Source organism: Salvia splendens, chromosome 4 (assembly GCF_004379255.2).
Source record: "Salvia splendens isolate huo1 chromosome 4, SspV2, whole genome shotgun sequence".
Taxonomy (NCBI): Eukaryota; Viridiplantae; Streptophyta; class Magnoliopsida; order Lamiales; family Lamiaceae; genus Salvia; species Salvia splendens.
Window position 1 is genome coordinate 4,378,815 of NC_056035.1, and position 22,546 is coordinate 4,401,360.

The window sequence follows — 22,546 nt, forward strand, 5'->3', positions numbered from 1 at the left end:
GTCCAAGTCACGGCGTGGCCACCGCGAATGTGAATATGGGGGTACCTCATGGAGAGGTCGCGCGGCTGCGTGCATTTGCCGACATGCGGCAAACAGATGCCCATGTTCGACTTCAGCAGGATATCATCGAAGAGGTTTGGACTCGAAGGGGTTGACGTGATAATGTATGAAGTTTTTTTTTATTAGTATGCAATTTTTTTTTCGAATCATGTATGTTTTTTCCAATGAAGTTGTTAATTTTTCCGATAAAGTTGTTAATTTTTCCCGTAATTTTTTCGAATAATGTATGAGGTTTGGACTCGGAGGGGTTGACGTCAAATTTTATTTCCGTAAATGTAAATTGTTTTATTTGTAAATGTATGATTTTTTTTTATTGCGGGATGTCCTAGTGGGAAGGGCGGACATAGGAGGGGATGTCCTAGTGACGTGGCAGTGGGATGGGAAGTCCTAGTGACGTGGCAGGAGGTGTTTTTGGGATGTCCTAGTGGATGTCCTAGTGGGATGTCCGCCCACTGGAGATGCTCTAAGGCATCCGCAATGCTGCGGATGTCCCTCCGCCCTTTCCGACGGACTTCCCAAAAATCACTCCTGCCACGTCACAAGGGCCTCCTACTGCACTGCCACGTCATAAGGACATCTCACTGCACAATGGCGGACATCCCCAAGGACTTCCTGCGACTTCCCGCAATAAAAAAAATTCACAAATTCACAAATATGCAATTTACGGAATTAAAAGTTCGACACGAATACGGAGAAAATGCAACAATTTCATTAAAAACAAAAAAAAACATACATAATCATCTAAAAAAATGCATAATTTTGAAACAAGAAAAATACAACCCCTAGCTTCGACAAATGCGACCCCCGCCTCACTCCTCGTCGTCCCCGTCGCCAGTGCAACGAGCAGTATATATAGATTTATAAATAAAAAAAATTAAAATTAAAAAATGGGAAGTCCGCACAGGACGTCCGCACGTCGCCGCAATGGCGGACGTCGGCACGGACGTCCCGCGACGACCGCGCCCCTCCCGTGCCCGCAAGCCACGGGCGTGTCCGCCCCTCTCCGCCCCAATGTTGGACGTCCCGCGCGCCCTTCCCTGAAGCCTCTCCGACGTCCGCTGGGAAGGGCGGCATTGCGGATGCTCTAAGGGCATCCGCAGTGGTGCGGATGTCCCGACGGACATCCCAAAAACACCTCCTGTCACGTCAGAAGGACTTCCCACTGCACAGTGGCGGACATCCCCAAGGACATCCTGACGGACTTCCCACAATAATAAAAATTCACAAATTCACCAAATTAAACAATTTACGGAATTAAAATTTTGGCACAAATACGGAGAAAATGCAACCACTTTATTAAAAAAGTTACATAATTATTAAAAAAACATACATAATTTCTTAAAAAAATACATAGTTCAACGAGCCATATATATTGTTGGTAATTTTAGTATAATTGGATTAACTTGATTGATCAATATTGTCATAATGAGACATCATATAAGTTTGAAAGTACGGAGTGCACGTTTGTTTGAATTCATTATGATTAGACGGGGTTCGGGGGCAGCGCCCCCGAGTAGCAGGGTCCAAAGGGCAGCTTGGAAATTTTTTATTTCCATTAAAGTTGCTGTGTAGAAAATTCATCCGAAAATATAATTTCTAATAGTCGTATGACTGATTTACAATATTCGAAACTCCTTAAAAATCTCCCTAACATATATAGAGTTTTTTAAAAAAATAAAATAAAAAATCGGGACGTCCGTGCGAACGTCCGTGTGTCAACGCAATGACGGACGTCCGCACGGACGTCCCGGGAACGCAGCGGAACTCCGGTGTCTACAGCGGACGTCCATATCCGCGTCACCTTTGCACAGTGGCAGACGTCCTGGGCGGACGTCCGGCACGCCGGTCGGACGCCATTGCGCATGCTCTAAGGATTTGAATGGAAAAAAACAAAACAATTCGCATTTCCATAAAAAGGACTAAAACAAATGAAAATTTGAAATAGTTAAGAGACCTGCACTGCACAACAAAGGATATGGCAACATGACAACCATAAGTTCAAACTCCAATTTTTCAACATTATCCAATATATATCCATATCGTGAACTTCGTACACAAAAAATTGCCTAAAAAACAGAAGAAAATCAGAAAAAAAAAAACAAGAAATGCTCCTCCACATTCATATCCCACCCACACTAGACACTACCACTCTGGCAGGTCAACAACCGCCGCCGGCCACCGCCATCTCGGCCACAATCCGGGTGGTTCAATGGTCTACTCTAGGGGAAAAAATAGTTTATGTTTGTGAGTAATTAGACTGAAAATGTTGTCACCATCTCAGTTAATTAGATCTCTACACTACATCAATGCATTGCATTATTTGTAACAGCATAAAGTGGAGATATTGATGAAATGAAACACAGTATTCATGTAAAGTGGATTTTGTAATAACATAAAGCAGATATCCAGTTTTATACAGGTGATAATTTACATACAAAAACTCTTTTCAGCCTGCCAAATAAAACAATGTTAGGCAAATAAAATATGCTCAAAATCAATCAATAAATCCAAGTAAGTGATAAATTAGCATATTCAAATTTTGAAGGAAATGTGGGGAAGGAGAAGATATTACTATATCTTCTGCACATGATAATACAATCTTTTTGTTTAAGGGAATGGGAGAATGACAAAAACAATCACACATCTTGAAGCAAACTGAAAATCGAAACATGGTGTTTTCTGCATTTCAATGTCATATTCTAATTCAGATAGTATGATTGAAGTTATGGGACTTCCATGTTCAATCAATTCCTATGGATTAGATAAAAAACGATGATTTGAATTAAATTGCACTCCAGATTTCAGTGACAGAGTTACTCAATTACAACAATTTCTTACCTAAGACTCCACCAATTGATTCAAGCTGGGCTTTTTCGATTACAAAATTCTACTCCATGTTTCTATACACAAATTTCCACTAACCAGTTCCATACAACGATACTTAAACGAATTCAATTAGGGAAAAAAACAGGGTTAAAAAACAGAAATTGGAATACTCACGGAAGCACATCCCATCTCAATTAATCTCCTTGGCGTTTTGAAAGAAAGCGGCGGAGCATAGAATTGAAGCGATGAAAGCGAATAATCCCATCCCGATCATCAGGGAAATACCCGCTACCACGAAATCCAAGACGAATTGCACGCTCAATCCCATCAGCACCATCGCCATTTCTTTCCCTCCCTCTTTCATTGTTCAATAAAATCGGATAAATCCCTAATATGAGCTGAGAGGGTTCTGCTTTCACATCTGCGTGGGTTTCTGCAACCAATATTTATATAACGGTCTGTGTATCTATCGACTATCGATGGCGTCTCGGGAGAGATGAGAATCGACACACCACATATTGCCGCCCCAGCAGCTGCCGCTGCGGCTGCGTGGCACATGATTATTTCATCATTCTAAATGGGCCCACTCCAAATACGGGTTTGGGCTAAATAAGTACCCATATAGAGGTGGTTCTCTTCGGCCCAACTCGGGTAGACTTAGCTGAATAAATCGAGGGAGTTCAAATAATTTTATCATAATTAGGATTTAATTCACTCCAATTAGTAAAAGTAAGCCCTAACCAAAATTATGATTTAACATTTCCAGTAGTGATAAATGTATATGAATTATATCACTAAGACTCCCATATGACAGAGATAGTATATTAATAAGGGTGATTAAGTTTTAATTAGAATAATTAAACGTTAATAACTGTGAATTGCTGCTAGCAAATTAATGGTAATATATACATAATTGAGTATTTTGCATTTAAAATTTATTCATAAATATTAATATAAGTATTACGTAGCGTGGGCTTATCGGCCTTGAAATTTGCATCCTGCAAATTGACTATTGGTATAACAGAATTTAACAATAAAAAAATACAAAGCACAAGAAGAAAATGGTGGAAAAAGAAACAAATATATCCAAAATATTGGTGAGCAATACTATACGTAGTGTTTAATTAGCAGAAATTTGTAGTGAAAAATAAGGAATTTGGTTGATCAGTTCTTCAACATCACAATCTTGATTAATCTTGGCTAAAGGGTCCAACACCTACCACCAAACAAAAATCAAGTTGGAATACAATGAAGAAGATCATAAACTGCAAATGCAGTATATATATTACTACCTGAAGTTGGCATTGGTTTTGGTTTTGTCATCATTCTCGGCGTAAATGGCTCTTTGATTTCAACAACAACCGCATCAGCTATCAAGAACGCCTTTGCAACCGATGCAGCATTCTCTAAGCAACACCTAACAACCTTACAAAAGTAAAATAGAGTGCGTCTTTAAATGAGATGTGAACACTAGTTAAATTACTAAATCCGGTTTCTTGATTTCAGCACACCTTTGAAGGGTCTAGGATGCCGGCAGCCATGAGATCTTCGTACGTGTTGCTTGCAGCATTGTACCCGAATCTCACATCATCCGACGATAGAACCTGCACACTTTTTGAAAACTTCAAAAGCAAGTCGAGGTTATTAGTATTGCATGATCTGTTAGGATAAGCATGTATGAATAGACCTTGTTGATGACAGTGTTTCCGTTTACACCGGCGTTTTTGGCAATCTGTCTTGCAGGATAAGACAATGCTTTCTTGAAAATGTCAGCTCCAATCTGCAGATACACTTACTGATAAGCCAAAGTTTGAGATCAAACTAGGAAGAAACATGTCTTTTTTTATTACTACCTTTTGCTCTTCATTGTCTAATTGCTCTCTGATTTTATCAATCTTTGTGGACAGCCTTAATAGGCAGCAGCCACCACCAACGACTACGCCTTCCTCAACCGCGGCCTGATCACATAAATGAGTGCACTTGATAAGTTTCTATGTCAGCAGATAAACAGAAATATGCAGCTACCTTTGTTGCATTCACTGCATCTTCAACTCTCAGCTGTTTGTCCTTCAACTCAACGACTGTTTTTGCTCCGACCTGAAGCAGTGCTATGCTGCCTGATAATCGGGCTATTCGTTCCTTCAAAATCTTCTTTTGAAACTCTTCACTAGTGTTCTGTAATAGTATGCAACACTTATTCATTACAAAGCAATAAACATTTCCTTTTCTAAGTTTCAAAATCCTTCACTAGTGTTCAGTAATGTAGTTGCTTAATTTTGAGCATTTTAGAGTAGCGGAAACGTACCTCCACGAGCCGCTGCAGCTGCCTTACTCTTTCCTTCAGGGCTTCATTAGTAGCTCCATCAGTCACTATCAAGGTTGAATCCTTAGTAATTGTGACTTTTGAAGCAGATCCCAGCATATCTACGCGTGCATTTTCAAGCGTGAACCCCATCTCGTCTCTGATCACAGTGCCTGCAGTAGCAAAACGAACAAATAAGTATACCGTGATTGAAGACTTGCAAAGAAACTGCATTTCAGCCACACCTCCGGTTAAGACAGCAAGGTCATCCAAGCAGTGGCTCTTGCGCTCGCCAAAGGCAGGAGCTTTGATGGCTGCTGCCTTGAGCACCCCTCTCAGTTTGTTCCTGATGACCGGAGTCAGAGCTTCCTGCTCGATCCCCTCTGCAACAATGAGAATCGGGTACTTTTCCTTCACTGCATTGTCAAGAATCTTGAACAGCTCCTTTGGATGTGTGATCTTCTTGTCTACTAACAGCAACTGCAGCACTTGCAAGAAAAAAATAGTCAGATCCCAGTTTCCCATTCCAGTTACAGAAATCAAAAGGGCTAAACATGAAACTCACTTTGCAATCATGAAACTCCACTATCCTCTTCCGTCGATCAGTGACAAAATAAGGAGACATGTAGCCACGATCAAATTGCATCCCTTCGACTATCTCTAGCTTGCTCTCCGCATAGTTCCCTTTCTCAATGGTGACAACACCCTCTCGTCCTACTTGGCGAAGAGCATCAGCAATCATGTCTCCGACAGCGTAGTCATTCCCAGCACTCACAGCAGCAACATGTGCAAGTTCATGGTCCTCAACCTTAAAAAATTTCCCCAATATAGCTCAATGTTTCCTCACTTTCCTAACATAGCAAAAGATATGATGATACCTCTTTAGACAACAATTTGAGTTCAGCAACAAGGGCTCTTGCTGTTTTCTCAATCCCTCGTGAAACCCGAACCGGATTCAAGCCGGCTGCAACGACCTTAAACCAGAAACATGGTTAAAACTTCACATATGTAATGGGAAAGTGCAGGAAACCGTACCTTAACACCCTCTGCAATGAGGCCTCGCGCTAGAACTATGGACGTCGTGCAACCATCACCAGCAAGAGCATTCGTTCTAGCGCCAGCTTGCCTCACCAGTTTCACTCCAACATTTTCTAGAGGATCATCCAGCTCAATCTTTACTAGTAGCCATAACAATCTTTGATCACTACTCAACAAGTAAAGTACAATGCAATCGTTGTATTGAAAAAACCACATTACTTCTTCCCCTAGTCACACTAGCTTTTCCCATTCAACTCAGAATTTCAATCAGATGAGAAAATGAATACTAGTACTAAACAATCTGGAAGAACCTGTTTAAGCACAGTTTCACCATCGTTGACAATCTTGGGAGGTCCATATTTGTTCTGCAACACCACATTCCTCCCCTTAGGCCCCATTGTCACTCCAATAAGCTCTGCAACCTTATTAACCCCTGCCTGAATAAACCAAAATAGTAAGAAAAGACAAAAAAGAAAGAACATAGATAGCCAAGAATATACCAATAGTTTTTGAGTGGCAGAACCATCATGGTTGAAGTACAAATCCTTTTTTGGCGGTTTGGCATTCAAGGCAGAGGAAATTGAAGGTTTCTTGGCAATTTTAGTGAGCAGTGGTTGGTTGGTGAAGGCAGCAGGCAATGGCTTGAATGAACATCCCATGTTTCAGTGTGCTGGAGTAAGAATTTGGACAAACAAATTTTTGAGTTAAAGTCTTTTGATATGGCTTCTGCATCAAGAGTCAAGAGGGAGTCCAGATAGTTGCAGAAGAGGGATAAGAGAAAATTGAGATAGATAATACTCCTATCTTACTACTTGATGGGCTTTTGGCTCTATGCAGGAGGAAATTGACCAGTAAAATTAGAAGATACACCACATTTTAATTATAGATTTTTTTTTTAAAATTTCGATCTATTCTAGTACTACTATAATTTTAAAAACCAGCCGAAAAGATTATGAATTATGGATTTATTGTAACTATCTCACAATTTTTTTTGGTGAAATTATAATCTAATATATTAGTCGAAAAATCATATCTGAACATCACCATCTATGAATTAAACAAAATCATCTATTCATAATTATGAAAAAGTTGATTACATTAGAGAACTTTAGAAAAAAATGGTGTTATGAAAATGCATTTAGTTCTCTATAAAGAATCTTTTTCAGAAAAGAAGTTTCGATTCTTTTTCTTTTTCTAGAAAATTAAAATTTGAAAAGAAAGGAAGAAGAGAATTTTCTCTTTCTACAATTCCATCTTTCTTCTTTAACTTTACCAATCTATGTCGCCGTCGCCTATTCTCTTCTTCCGATCGTCTTCGTGAAAATTAACCTGTCATATTATACTAATCTATGTAGGCCAATGCAAATTCGTTCCTATACCGATTAGAAAATTAGGAGTAGTTTGAAATTAATTGATCAGAATCACGCCCATAATTATGAATTAGGATTATAATAGTTCCCCCTTTTCGAAACTGAAGATATTTTTAGGGTTTGATCCATTGATGGAGAATGCAATAGTGGAACGAACACTAAGAACAGGGGCAAGCATAGACGAATTTAGTTGTCTTTTTATGCGCCAATTTTGTTGATGCAAGAACAGTCCCACCCACCACTTCCAGAAACACCTGAAATCATAGTTTCTATTGTCTCTAAATTGCTCGCTGCGACTGGATTGAATTATTACCTCATAATAAGATAAAAACAGTAGCTGATTTTTTTCTAGTGCTTATCCCTTTTTTTGAATGTTTTTGCTGCTTATGGCAGCAGCTCTTCAATTATGATCCACTATCACCAGCCTCTCCACTATCTCTTGTCTCTCTCTCTCTGTATGTATGTATGTATGTACAGTTTTTATGCTGTGATGAAGCATTGAGCCTTTGTGTTGTTAATCAAGATTGCTTTTTTATGCATTTTAATGGTGACTGGTTTTGGTGGGGTAACTATCTTTGATGATCACTCCGTTTTTGGATAATTATGCGGCGAAGATGAAGTGAAAGATATTAATTGATGTGAATCAAAACATTTCCATACATTAGCAGCAAGTTCTTAAACAACATGCAGATTAAAGTAAACGACATAAGCAGCTCTCTCTCTCTCTCTCTCGTTAGTTAACTAGTGAAGCAGGTTGGTGGAAGTAGTAGTAACAGACTGGTCGGAAGATTCGGCCCTGAGATAAGCCGTGTTGCAAGGAATGTCATCAAGATCTCTGAAAATGGAGTAGGAGTTGGTGATTTGAATATCTGTGAGGAGTTGCCTGAGATCAGAGGCTTCTTCCTTGAGCTTAGCATTCTCCTGCACGGCTCTCTCGTGGCTCTCGGACACGTGGTTCAGCTTCTCGATGAGGCTGTGGTTCTCGGTCCGGAGGTGGAGGACCTGAGACCACAGCTCGTCGAGGTGCCTCTGCTTCCTCATCCTCGACCTCCTCGCAGACTCCCTGTTGGATATCATCCTCCTCTGCTTCCTCTCATCGATCACCTGATGCTGCTGCTGATCATCGCCCTCGTCAGAGGTCGAATTGCTCGTTGAGTTCGGGCTCAGCTCGTGCATCCGGGTGTGGATGCTCGGCTGCAGGTTTGTCAAGAAAAGGTTGCTGCTTTGGTTGAGGCCAAAGCTGCAGGCTGGGAAAGAAGGTAGGCTTTCTACTGCTGAGGTGAAGTAGTTCATTTCTTGGAATTCTGATTGGATCATGGTTGATTTGGTTGGTTTTGTTTGCTGCTTTGGTGTGATGTAATGATTTTTGTTTGTTGAGATTAGAAGATGGGAATGCATGAAGATTGAAGAGGGAGGGGTATTTATAGGCCATGAGGGCAACAGGTTTCAGGGGTTGAAGCTTACATAAGCAAATTAAAGCTCATTTTTGAGTAAAATGAAGGTAGATATAAATGGATGATGTATGCATAAACATGTGTAATGATTGGTCCCATTTCTTGTTAATGTGTGGGGGGAAATGCCTTTCTATTATGCCCTTAATCATACACTATATGTAGATGCATCATGTTGAATTGTGCATGCATGGTGTGAATGTGATCATCATATATGTAAAATTTAAATCCTGGTATGCAATAAAAAAAAAATCAAGAATATTATAGAAAAACCCTCATGGCATTGGAGGGGTGGTGACGAAATCTAAGTCAATATAAAGGTAAACAGAAATATTTATCAGACTTGGAAGAATTAAGATGTCAATTTGAATAATAATTTGATGACTCAATGAGCACTAAGGGATTTGGGATAGAAGGGTCCCATATTTTATATTCATATGGCTCATATTGCTTGGATGCAATACCTAAACTTAGGCTGTGAAAATTTTTATATTGTTAATTACTGGATGAAGCATGATGTATTGAAAGTGGGAGGTAAAGAAGCAGTTGTCTTAAGCTCAACTTATCAATGTATAAACTAAAGTGTGAGTTCATGGATAGATACATTGGATATATAATTATATATACATAGGTGAAGTACTATTAATCCCTTTCTACTTCTTGAAAATGATTTTATTAGTTGACTTGCTGCAAATATGGTATACTATGGTAAAGAAAGATTCATCAAGTTGTGCCATATTTCAACTTGTAATAATGGCCTCCAACTGTAATCTGAGGCAAAAAGTTTAAACTATTTTTTTTCTTACAGTCTATATTTAGTTACTTGGTTGTGGATAGAATGCAAGGACATTCTTGTCTTTAAGCAGCTAAATGGCCTTGTTTTGAATTAGTGAACCTCAACATTCTTTCATGCTACCACTTTCTATTGTTTTTTTTGCCAACATATTTTTTGATGTCTCTTCATCTTCTGGTAGTGGTGGCAAGTGGGAAGTTGCATCCTCTACTTGCTATCTTTCGCCTCGGGCTCACTCACTCACTATTCTTTTGATTTCTTACAAGAATTTGAGGTTTTCTGCTTGATCAGATGACTTGATCATCGAAACATGTTGAAGTTCTTGATATGTTGCTTTCCGAACCTTTTTTCTACTACATGTCCGATCAAACCCATTACGTCGTTTTTCGCCACAAAATATATGCTCAGAATCAAGAATTTTTGGCTATGAGCTAAGCCTATATATGCTTCATTGGTTGGCAGGAAACTCACAGAACGATAGACCCTCACCACTTTTTTTTGACATTATATGCTTGCTTGATTATAATACTTTTTGGATAAATACTTTATATTATATACTCCATATGATATTCTATTGCATAGGATAGGACATATATATGTAAATATACACAGATAAGTGAAATGGATAGAATATCCTTAAGTAGTAGTGTGACTATTTTTTTTCTTTATTTGAATCAGTTGGAATCAAGTTAAGCAAAAAGAAAAATATTCTAGTGCAGCTGAGGTTTTCTGCCTAATTTATCTTTGGAGACAATTGTGCAGATATAAAGTTTGTGATAGCTAGTTGGATGAGAATCGAATTTGTAAATTTTGGGTTATTCTTTTTTCTTTTTTTGTTCATTTTGTGTTATTCTTAAATATTTTACATCGTCACAAAAAATTCCCAAGCATCGACATCAATCGATCTGTTTTTCTTTTTCGCGAAATGCAGTTTATGTCTCTTCAAGAAAAAAAAAGTTATTCTTATTTAGTTTGCTACTATGTCTGCATCAGTTGATTTTGGTATAGTAAAGTTATTTTGGTATAGTAAAGTTATTTATTTTGACTTAATATTAATTAACGTTTTATTTTTATTTGAGTTACATTTTATATGTATTTCTGTTTTATTTTTATTCAAGATAGAATTATCTCAATCAAAATTACTTTATAATGGAAGTTTCCACAAGAATGTTTAATTATTTAGTACTAGTATTTAATTAAAAGTTTCAACTCATTGAAACTTTCTGCAACTCATATGTGTCGTACACGCAGACTCACGCGTGAAATAAGAGGGAAAAATTGTCAATTTTAGGGAGTCATTGTCACACATAGAGTGTGGATGATTTTAATTAGCCTATTTTATTATAAAAAATTGTGTTTCCTATCCAACCTATGGTGGCCACTAACTAAATGAAAAAAGATTTCAGATTAAAATAAAATGCAGCAAATGTATCTAAAAAAGTCTTGGGCCAAATCTCAGTAGCAACTTGCAACCGCATAAATTTTTTCTTTATTACTTTGGAAAAAGAAAAATCGGTTTAGTGTTTCAATATTTAATGCTCACTACTTTTATTAACTTGATTTTAAAATTTAGGGTTTTTGGCTTAGGTGCATCCCCACTTCGAAACATTCTTATCTCAAGAAAAGTTGAGATGGGAATTAGGAATAAACTCCATGCAATAAGTAAGTATCGGAAACTTCTAATTATCCGAGGATAGGAATATATAAAGGGAAGAAAGAATATAAACAATAATTAATTTATTGATTCTTAATTAAATATTTATAGTGATATTGAAGCATTCATTGAGAATACTAGACAGTCTAGATTTCAATGTGCGTGTATAAAAAGTATGAGAGAGAGTTGGATAAATATTTAATCTCATAAAACTTTGCTCAATGCATCGCTCTTTTTCTATATAAAAGCTAGATTAGTCTCGAACCAAAAAGGTTAGCTATATAACTCTACATAATACTACCAAAAAAAATACAGCTAGCAAAGTCAATAAATTTCTCTAAATGGCAACAAGGCCAAATAACAAAAAACACACAAAAACCAACAACAAAATAGGTACGGTACGGTACGATCGAGAAAGTAACACAAAGTAATCATCAATAAAACACTAAGGTGATGTTCGGTTTGTAAGATAAAATAATTCCAAGATACAATTTAGGATTGAGTTGTGCAATTATTTTAGTCATAGGGGGTTAGCTATGAATAATTATCCCATGATTATCCATCTAGGATTGAGTTGAGGGGTTGAATCTCATGAACCAAACACACTACAAATTTAATCCCGGATACAATCTTGCAAACCGAACACCCCCTTAGAGTCATGTATCGAGTAATCTAGACAAGACAAACAAGAAGGGCTTAATATCAAGTTAGCCAAAGAGAACTGAACATCAAAACTTTGAAATCAACTTTCATCTGTATAATTTTAAAATCACCCAAATTCCGTCAATCAGTGTCCCTGTCTGAAGACCATCATATATGGTTCATGTTATTTAGACTTAACTTGAATCCACAGTCTATAATGAGTTGGATCTATCGAAAAAATAGGCTTAATTCAACTCAACACATTGAGACGAGACAAAATTAATAATTAAACCTCACAATAATTGGATGAGTGAATCCCAAAAGTAAGATTTACTACAATTAAATGTCACTACAAAATTTCCTAGGAAAACAACAAAAACAAAACGTACGCAAGAAAATGACAGAAAAACGAAAAAAACGACTATTCATGGCTGCCCTTTATTTTTGGTCATGTAATGTAACACTCAAAAATAGTGTAAGTAACTGCAGATCACAGTGAAATTGTACGAGGTAGGGTCAAATGCATTTCAATTAATTCCTACTCTATAAATAGACCCAAAACTAACTCAAATTTCCCCACTATATGTACATAGACAATGCATGCTAAATTAATTTTATGTATTTATGCAATCATAATTGATAGTAATAATTATCCTAATATTTTGTTAGGAGTGAAATGAGGAGTGTTAAGTACGGAGGGGGCTGAAAGGAAGACTAGGCCAATTTTCACCAAACATGATTTTGAGAGGAATGAGAGACAAGAATGGTGATGATAACCTAACATGGGGCATACTAGTTTTGAAAATTCATTTGTTAAATAAAGTTTTGGTGATCATCATGGTGCACCTTCTTACAATTTCATTGCCCGACCCATCAAATTCAAGTCGACCAGAATAGGACACATAGAAAAAAAAATTTATATTTGGGATTTACAATATACATATGTGTGTAGGAGTGTGTTAAGGTCATTCGCAGCTTTTCAGTCCAAGCTTCTTTTTAATCACAGCCCTTGGATCCTTGAATTGGATGGTTGTGATGATCTGCATTATTACACAATAATGGTGCATTATTAGTCTGTGTGCATTATTCAACTGAAAATATGCATTATTACACTATAATGGTGCATTATTAGTCGGTGTGCATTATTCAACTAAAAATCTGCATTATTAAATGACACGTGGCATCAATCTAACCGTCGGATGACAAAATCGTGGGGCTGAGATTAAAAAGAACAATAGAACAAAATATACAAAAAGGAAATGAATACATCCCTATGGGTATCAAGATTTTTGTTTAAGATTTGCCAAGTAATATTTTTATATCATTTTGATTTATCCTAGTAACAAAGTATAGGCTGGTCTAACGTTGGGCGACTGTAGCTTTGGAAATGGGAATAACGGAGCTACGTATTAGAGTTCAATGTCATAACATCACCTTTTGTTTCATAATTATATACTACTACCACACATACAACTGTTGCTTATTCTTCTACTTTGTTTAACAACTAATTTCACATTTCACTGATAAAAATGAATAACTATACATAAATAAATAAAATTAAACATGTTTCAATAAATATGAAGTACGTATTTGTTTTTTATGTAGCGTTGTTTTATGAAACAAGTAAAGAGAGGATAAAGCAGAGATGACGTTATTCCATTTTTAAAAATGTGTCATTTTTTATAGGACAACTCAAAATAAATATTTTATTTTTGTTGGGACAAATGACATATAACTATACACATTAGCTTTTACTATAGTGAACAAGTTCATATTGAGAAATGTTATGCATTACTATTGAACATAATTTAAAATTTATCGAAATGTGTAATGTGTCATTTTAATTTTGCAAATTTTAAATTAAATTTTTAATATGCAAATATTCATTTTTAACTATGTTAAATCATTCAACTAACTCCATATTTATCGAACGCCATTCTTATCTGATGTCATATTTTTTTAATTTTTGCACTAATAGCATACAATCATGTTTGCATATAATCAATATCTTAACTTTTGTAAATGTTTATATGGTATTATAAAATAATGATAAATAAAAAAATACACAGTAATTTCATACTAGCATTTAGCCTAATTCGTCCAATTTAATTAGCTCACAATTATGTAAGGTTGATCCAAAACTTGGTGGACTAAGTGGATTGACATCTTTATACATAGATACTCTCTCCGCCCCATTCAAGATGTCCACATTCTTGAGTAAATAGAGAGAGAAAAAATAGTTGAATATTTTAACGAGAAGGGAGAAAAAGAAAGATTTATTTCCAAATATTGAAAATGGACATCTTGAATAAGACACACTATAAAGAGAAAAGCAGACATTTTGAATGAGACGAGGGAGTACTTTTAAGTTTTAATCTCATATTAGAACTGGGAACTATCAAATAAACCACATCTCAAATTATTTACCTTTTAAAATAATTAAAATATTAGCTGTTCTATTACGTACATGGTTGATGAATTCTTTTAAACAAACCAAAGTAAAGAAAATTAAGTAACCCATATGTAAATTAGTAAATATATTAGCATCATATGCGGTATTGTGATAGGTAAGTTATAAGTACTCCATCCACATCATAACCTTTATACTCATATTACAATAATATAAGTCCCTAAAACAATGATATTAAGCTCGTACATTCGTCATAACAAGTCCTTAATAATTAAGTACTCCACAAAACTAATAAAATAATTATTTTCAAATTAACATCGCCTTCCATATATCTTTGTTAGTTAAATTCTCAAATCATAATATAGCCAAACAATGCGTCAAACAATTTTTTTAAGGCCACAATAAAAATTATGACCCCATCAACGTAAAAAATTCTCAATTTTAACTAAGCATAGAGCATGATGATTTCTTGCTTTCTCTCCACTTTCATTCCCACTCAAAAATCCCAACTTTTTTTCATATATTTTTATTTTCTCAAATGAGGTCACCTCACCCCCATTGGTTGAATTAGGATAAGCCCATCATCATTTTGCACATAATTCCTTCTGCCAATATTGTATTATAGATTTGACATACAATGAATTTTTTATTTGAACTAATTATCACTATTTTTGCAAAATTATTGTCTTTGGATGAATCATTTAATCTTGATTTCGTTGTCGAATTGTTTTATTTATAGTTTGTACTTTGTTTGATACGTCTAATGGTGGGGGATGGTGCTTTGTTAAAATAATCATTACTAATCTTTTCCCGAATGTTAAATCACTCTTACGTAGGATTAGTGGGCTCTTAATCCACTCACTAATGCGGACAATTAAAGCAGTTTATTATGCGTGTTAATTATGTTCATCCAATTAATTAAAGAGTTTCATCAGTTTAGGACTCAATATAAACGTAATTTAATTATTAATTAGGATCTGGATTATGATGATCGAAACTCTCAACGAACTACAAAATGGAATATTGTTACGGTTCTACTTTTAGTTCTTGAATTATTTTTAATCTTATTGAATTAGGATCGATCCTTAACGTAATTAAAATGTGCGAATTTCCATAAAAAAATTTTAATGTACCTCGATAATTTTTTATAGTGTTAATTGTCAAGTAAATTACATAAGATGGTCAAAATTCTGATCCTTCACACAATTTTTAAAAATTCGAAAAACAAATTACAAATACGTGAACAAGATGTAATTTCAAGCTTAATTATATGTTGGCCCACTTATATCAAACTGACGGCCTTATCAGCATGTAATTCGCCAGAAAAAGGACGGATGAGATGATTGAGAAAATCTCAAACTTCGTAATTTATCATATGTTATAAAGTGTTGGATAGATCAAAATTTGAAAATATACTCCATTAAATTATTGGCCACATATAGAATATGATTGGAAGATGAAATTATAATATAGTATTATAGCTATTAAATAACTAAATGTGATATAAGAATAGCATAAGAAAAATAGTATCGATTCATTCAAATTCTCAAACACAATAGATCTTTAGCCGTGGATTTATTTTCATGAATTAGACTACTACACCGTTATCAGTCGTTAACAAAAAGCTGTTAATAGTTTTCTTGTAAATAACCAACTAATCGATTACCTAACTATAAAAAAAATAGTCCCGACGCATCAATTTAGATAGTTGGCTCTTAACTTAATCACATCAATCAAAACGCCAATCGTATTTAAGGTTCCATGTGTTATGAATTGAGCCACAAATTAATTTAATTTAATTTAATACAATGTTAAAAAATTCTGATGAAGCGATTCGCCAGATATTGTGTACGAAACAGGGTACCGATCTAGAGCTGTCAGGTTGTAATAAAATGCACTGGTTTTTCATGTTTGGTAAATGTCGATTAACCAATTATTAATTGGCATTTTCTTCGATGTTCTAGGTCTAGGGTTTCTTTATCAAAACTGGTATCGATCAACATCATTTATATAATATACCCAAATATGGAGTATTTTTTAAAAGTTTGTCGATTTTCTAATAATTCAATTGTATACAAACAAACTAGCTTTTCTGCGATATAGTAGTATTATTAATATATACAGTCCATTTTTGCCACTTTTGCATGTTGAAAAATTAAATTAATTTAAATCAGATAAAAATAAATATAAATATTCCCATGTACTTAAATCATCGAAACTGTAATATTTATGACTAGTATAATTACTTAAACATATTTCACTCGCACAATATATTAGCATTGAAGGAAAGTGGTATACACTTATAGTCACCTTTGAACTAACAACACACACAAAAGTGGCACAAACTTGTCAACTTCATAACTTTATTTTTATTTGGTGCATCCATTAATCCCTTGGCTTCATCCACCACTAACTCATACTCAACCTTTCTTTGCTCTCCATTTCTTCTTCTCTACTTGTTTCTATTCAATTAAGCATTGATTACATAGTCAATCCTAATAATTATAAGTGGACTTAGTGTATTCCTGTGTCATTTGATTTATGATTTGGGGAACAATAGTAACATAAAATGACAAAATTGTTTAACAATGTTTGTCGATACAAATTAAAGTCTTCGTCAATTTGATGTTCCACAAAAGACTATTTGAGGATTCCTATATATGTGCTATATCAGTATATTTAAATTTTACTCCTAATAACAATATATAAAACATCCCCCCTTAAATATATAAAACTCAAAGAAATGCATGCAGCTGGTTAATTTAGGTAGTAAGCACTCCATATATGTAATTGGAACTGTCAATTTCGACTTCTGATTAAATCTTGTCATATATGTAGTGTAGACTGCTTAATTTGTTTTTATTATAGTTTTTCCATTTTTCACTATTTGACAATAAGAAATATTTCCATTTAAAGTAGAATTAAAAGTTATGAACTTCTCTACGATAGACAACCATCCCTAAAACGCCCCCCATAAATTTCTAGGGCCAGTTTGGCCTCAATATTTGTTTTTTATAGTTCCAAACCAACCAGTGGGAAAAGCTTGATTGAAAAGGTCACTTATAAAAGGTTGGTTTGCCTTGGTTGGCTTTGTTTGTGACTTTATTTTCTTCTTTATGTACCTTTTTTTGTTTCCTTAGGTATTCATGCCGACACCTACAAGGACGTAGCCAAGATTTCATTATAGAATGGACAAAATATAGGAAATTTTATTTATTTGACAAGGAATGTTTGGTGTAATTTTATATATATATCTGAAAATTTGTAAAAAATATATAAAGATGAAGAAGGGAATGATCACGAGGGGCATTTGCCCCACCAGTTTATACATCGGATCCGTCCATGGACTGCTAAATTGCAAGGGGGACTAACCAAATGATTTGCTCCATTCATATGGACACAAAGCATATATATATCTCCGTACTTTTTTTTATTCAAGGGAAATATTCAAGCTAACAAGATTATCGAGTAGGACAAGTTCATCACAAACAAAAGAGAAAAAAAAATGCAACAAAACCAAACAATAAGTAGTAAAATTTAAGTTTAATTTGTAAATAAATTTTGGTGTAAAGAATGAGGAAAAATAAATTGTCACAAACTTTCTTCATAATTTGTGGGAGGGGGTATGTTACGTACGTAAAAGAATTTGAACATTAATTATTACTATTACTATTACTATTATTATTATTATTATTTAATTTATAGAGATATGTATTTACTAAAATATCCTTACGTGGCAAGCCACAATATCGCTAAGATAGAAAAGACATTTTTAGCTAGTAATTCGATCAGGTGCTAATATTTTGCATTAGTTCAAGTTAGAAATCACAAATACTATACTTCAAAATTATTATTTATTTATTCATCCACATATGATACTTGTATCTATGTGTGCGTGCATGATTTCTGGATAATCATATATAAACTATAACACTGTCGTTGTAACGCCTACTATATTGAGAATTTTGAAGAAGCATATAAAAATATATTTTGCATCTCTTTTATATTGTGTTATTACCATTATAAAAGTTGGGTCAGATGTATTATTATAGTAATATTTAACTCGTGGTTGTAAGAAGCCTAAAAGATTTTGTAAGATTTTCAATGGTCAATAAACTACAAATGTCATGCATAGAGAGACTTGAAGATCTCAATCACCATGTTAATTGGTTGGTACAATTAACTTGAAAGGGATCTTCTGTAAAATTCCAAAGCTTTACAATATTATTACTGGTCCTAATCAACCATTCATTTAATGTGTTTGTTTTCATCTCATCCACTTTCTTGAAACTTGCTTGCCATTTGCGAAAGTCATTTAAGTAGAGTTCATGACTAAAAACAGTTCCGTCCTTTATATGAGTATTTTGAACTGTTTGTTTCACTGGAATTATAATTAAGTTTTTGGAGTAATTATTAGTGCAGTTATTTAAACCTCACAAATTAATGGTTATGTGAAATTATAATACTAAAAATAGTCACGGCCTTTTCTTATTGCTGTACTGGAATTTTATTAGGCCCAAGACGAAAGCCTAACTCAAAATTTTGGGCCTAGTTGTAATATCTAAACATTTAATCAGGCCACCAAACAAACATTAACTACATGTAATTAAACCAAACGGATAGGGATTCAATTTAACCTCGTATATATGTACATACCAATGGATTGACTTTCTGGTATAGTATGGGGCAAACTAACGAATAAACACAAATTAAGTTGGATCAAATTTTAGTTCATTATGCAAATTAAAAGTTAGTAGAAAACCATAATTTAAATTTGTTCTCAATCGTCCCATGATTAAAATTTTAGACTAAACTGTGATATGACAGCTGAGAAATCATACATAGACGTCATCATCAATGAGTAAAATGAAGTAGTCTATTCATAAACAAAATGACATTATTTGGTTGAAAAACATCGATTACCTTATATTTTGGCTTGAGATGACCGAGAACTAATCCAAAATTCATGATTTTTTCAACTAATTTTTTAAAGTTGCTGGACTAACCTGAATTTGTCTACTAAATGGAAAATGAAAATTTGTTATCCTTGCATGACCAATTTATTATGAACCTAATTATTAACGTTCTCCACAATATTCACAATCACAAACAAAGTATGGGCTTAGGTAAAATTAGAATACGAGACGCAAATAATGCGATCGAAGAAAACGGCGTTGATTAGTAGCAGCACCGCTGACAACAGCGACGAGATTGCCGAGAATTTGAAAAGTCTGGCCGCCCGGGGATAATTCTCGAGAAACACAGCGCTGAAGGAGAAGGTAAAGGCGAACAAAACCGAAATGACGAAGACGTGATCAGTCGTTAGAAGGCTGCCATGGTTGCCGGCCGGCCGCCAGAACGGGAAGAAAGGAAGGAAAACTGCTGCGGTGGATGATAGCATGAGAATGGCTGGTGATATCCAATCATCAACTACTGCTGCTGCATGCCTTCCCTTCGCCATTACAAGATAGTACAAATAAATGCCAATATATATATTTAGGTGAATATCAAATTTTGATAATGATGGCCAATTGTTGTTGCGGCCCTTGCTAGGTGATAGTGAATTATGGAAATTAAAGGAGACAGAAATTAAATGTTCCGATCTCCTAATCGTGTGCCTTTCCATGCTTGGCTATTTATAGAACACAAAATGGGGTGACTAAATATCCCAATTTGTAACTCATCCATCAAGTATGATTTTTATGGTCTTAGAGAGACCAAGTTAAATAAATAAAATTAGGTTTTCACTTATTGAAATATGACTCGAATATTTATTCAAAAGATTTGGTAATAAAATGGTTTAATAATTTGAAATTTGACTCTTGATTGATTACCCACTATTATGCAAGCACAATGTGGTGACAAAAAGCGGCTGAAAAAATGTAGTACTATATTAAATTATCCCACTAGCCGCCACGTACGTTGTTGACATCAACTTCACAATAAAAATATATACGTACAAGAACGTCGATACATACAAGAGTTACATTGTGTCTAAAACTATGTAACCTTCAATTACAAGAAACATGATTCCTATGCATAGTGGGAAATGAGTAAGTAGTTTCTACACTTATTACTAGACCTAATCACAAACAACATCACTTTTGTTTTGTCAAATATTTTAGACCGCCTCCTTGTGTTAATACTCACTCCGTCCCATTATAAGTGACTAATTTTTCTTTACGGAATGTCTCACTCTAAATAGCAACATCACTCTCTCCACTTTTTGACTCTATCTTACTTTATTCTTTCTACTTAACTCACAAAATAACACTATATCAAATCTTGTGCCAAAAAGGAAATGCTCCACTTAAAGTGGGACGTATGGAGTAGTAATTATTAGGGTATATCTACCAAATTATGCACAATCATATGATCGATAGACCAATTCATAAAAAATTCTTGGAATAACAATAAATATTATATCATGACCTTAAAACATCAAATCCAAGATTGCTACATGTTGCATTGGTCTCGCCAATTTAACCTAAATTAAACATATAAATATAACGTCTCCAACATCCATCTCTCTCTTTTCTCTCTCTTTTTTCTCTCTTTCATGTGTCCTCCTCCAACTTCCGATCAACCAATTGGAGCGGAGGCGGCACCGAGAAACAATAGCGACGGAAATGAAGTATATAGTGGCGAGTGGCGCATCGACATCCCAATAGAAGGCAGCACAGCTCTTGATCATAACCGTCGGGCGAGGAGAAGGAGATTCGGCCGGAGAAGTGGAAAGATCATAAAAATGAGCCTAACCCTCGGCAGTCAGGCCATGGCAGCCGTCATCGCCGTTGCGCTAACTAAAACTTCCGCATGGGCCGTGTATTCTGTCGAGTTGTGTACCTTGGTGGGGCTCAGCTTCATCATGGCCGCGCTGGCTCTGAGTCGGAAGCACCCGGAAACGTCTTCGGTCATGGCCAAGACTGGCGCAGTTGCGACAGCACTAGCGATTGTGATCGCGGTGATGTCGCACCTGCCGCTATCTCTGGCCATGGCTGCCGGCGGCTTTGCCTTTATCATAATATTGGTTGTTGTGTCATTGGCCACGTAATATCAAGAATCCCCTATATTTTTCCAGCTTGTCTCCCTTATGTGTAATGTACTATATAAGTATATATTTGAACATGATCTGTTTTATCGACTCGTGTCTTCGTATCCTTGATTTCTAAAGAGATAGGAAACCAAGTTTGGCGGATAAACTATGACTGCTCGACCACAGCGTGGTTAACTGCACCTATATAAAGAGAGAGTATACTATTTCTGTATATTAGTATATGTCATGCTAATTAATAGCTTGATTAAGCAAACAAGATAAATACATAATAATGTCATGCTTTATTTCGTACTTCCTATATAAAAGCATGCATAAACTGAGACATTAAGTGAGTATTTACCATGGAATTTTTTACTAAATGTGAACTTGCAAGTATAAAGTTGCAGTCCAGTAGCGATTTGAATTCTCTTGGGCTGGATTGAATAGTTTATTTGGGCCATCTATAATGATTTTTCGATTGCTGAGAAAGCCCATACTAAGTTTTACTAGAAATTAAGCCCATGATAGTACTCCCTATCCCTATGTCCCATTCCCATCATATCACATTTTCCTTTTTAGTTGTTGGACCAAAAAATGTCGCCTTTTTTCTGAAATTTTTTCCTATCTCGTTAATATAAATATATTATTTTTTCTCGTCACTTTAACACAAAAAATAACATTTCCTAAAATCTTGTGTCATTACTTAAATATGTCATTTGTTATGAGACGGGGGAGAGATTATATCAAGAAATATATATGACATCATCTAACACATTATACACATATATGACATACTCCATCCATCCACCCTGAGAAGTATGGACAATTTCGGAAAAATATGAGTATTTTAATTTTAGAAAGTCTTTTCTAATATAAAGAGGTGAGATTCATTATCCATTAATAATACTTTAATTATTATTTTTATTTTTTTATTTTATCAATTATACATTAAAAATCTTATCAA

General features: G+C 35.1%; 2 protein-coding genes across 3 annotated transcripts; both read right to left on the reverse strand.

Annotated features, from left to right (window-relative positions):
• Positions 1-3,799: 3,799 nt before the first annotated feature.
• On the reverse strand, positions 3,800-7,068 carry LOC121797997 (chaperonin 60 subunit beta 4, chloroplastic-like). Of its 2 annotated transcripts, none has more exons than XR_006049996.1 (13): positions 6,727-7,068; positions 6,538-6,663; positions 6,224-6,361; positions 6,067-6,162; positions 5,754-5,996; positions 5,434-5,668; positions 5,192-5,361; positions 4,912-5,061; positions 4,740-4,844; positions 4,574-4,666; positions 4,398-4,490; positions 4,179-4,303; positions 3,800-4,102 (listed from the first exon to the last, which is right to left on the reverse strand). XR_006049996.1 is itself a non-coding variant. In XM_042196805.1 (13 exons), the coding sequence occupies exons 1-13, from the start codon at positions 6,883-6,885 to the stop codon at positions 4,077-4,079; spliced, it is 1,767 nt and encodes a 588-aa protein (XP_042052739.1). In that variant the 5' UTR covers positions 6,886-7,065; the 3' UTR covers positions 3,800-4,076. The 2 variants fall into 2 exon arrangements, 1 of the variants encoding a protein (XP_042052739.1); XM_042196805.1 differs by having other exon boundaries at positions 4,179-4,311; positions 6,727-7,065.
• A 1,143-nt stretch (positions 7,069-8,211) lies between these two features.
• LOC121797998 (basic leucine zipper 43-like) lies at positions 8,212-9,066 on the reverse strand. The gene has a single exon (XM_042196806.1). It carries the CDS (start codon positions 8,992-8,994, stop codon positions 8,338-8,340), a length of 657 nt encoding a protein of 218 aa, XP_042052740.1. The 5' UTR covers positions 8,995-9,066; the 3' UTR covers positions 8,212-8,337.
• Positions 9,067-22,546: the final 13,480 nt, after the last annotated feature.

What these genes read in the sequence shown, in the direction of transcription:
- LOC121797998 (XM_042196806.1), bottom strand. Translation starts at nt 8,994, where the DNA reads ATGCATTCCCATCTTCTAATCTCAACAAACAAAAATCATTACATCACA.
- LOC121797997 (XM_042196805.1), bottom strand. Translation starts at nt 6,885, where the DNA reads ATGGGATGTTCATTCAAGCCATTGCCTGCTGCCTTCACCAACCAACCA. An exon ending in GTGAAACTGTGCTTAAACAG is followed by an intron (nt 6,362 to 6,537) that starts GTTCTTCCAGAT and finishes CTACTAGTAAAG; the next exon opens with ATTGAGCTGGATGATCCTCT. An exon ending in GAAACACTGTCATCAACAAG is followed by an intron (nt 4,491 to 4,573) that starts GTCTATTCATAC and finishes AAAAGTGTGCAG; the next exon opens with GTTCTATCGTCGGATGATGT.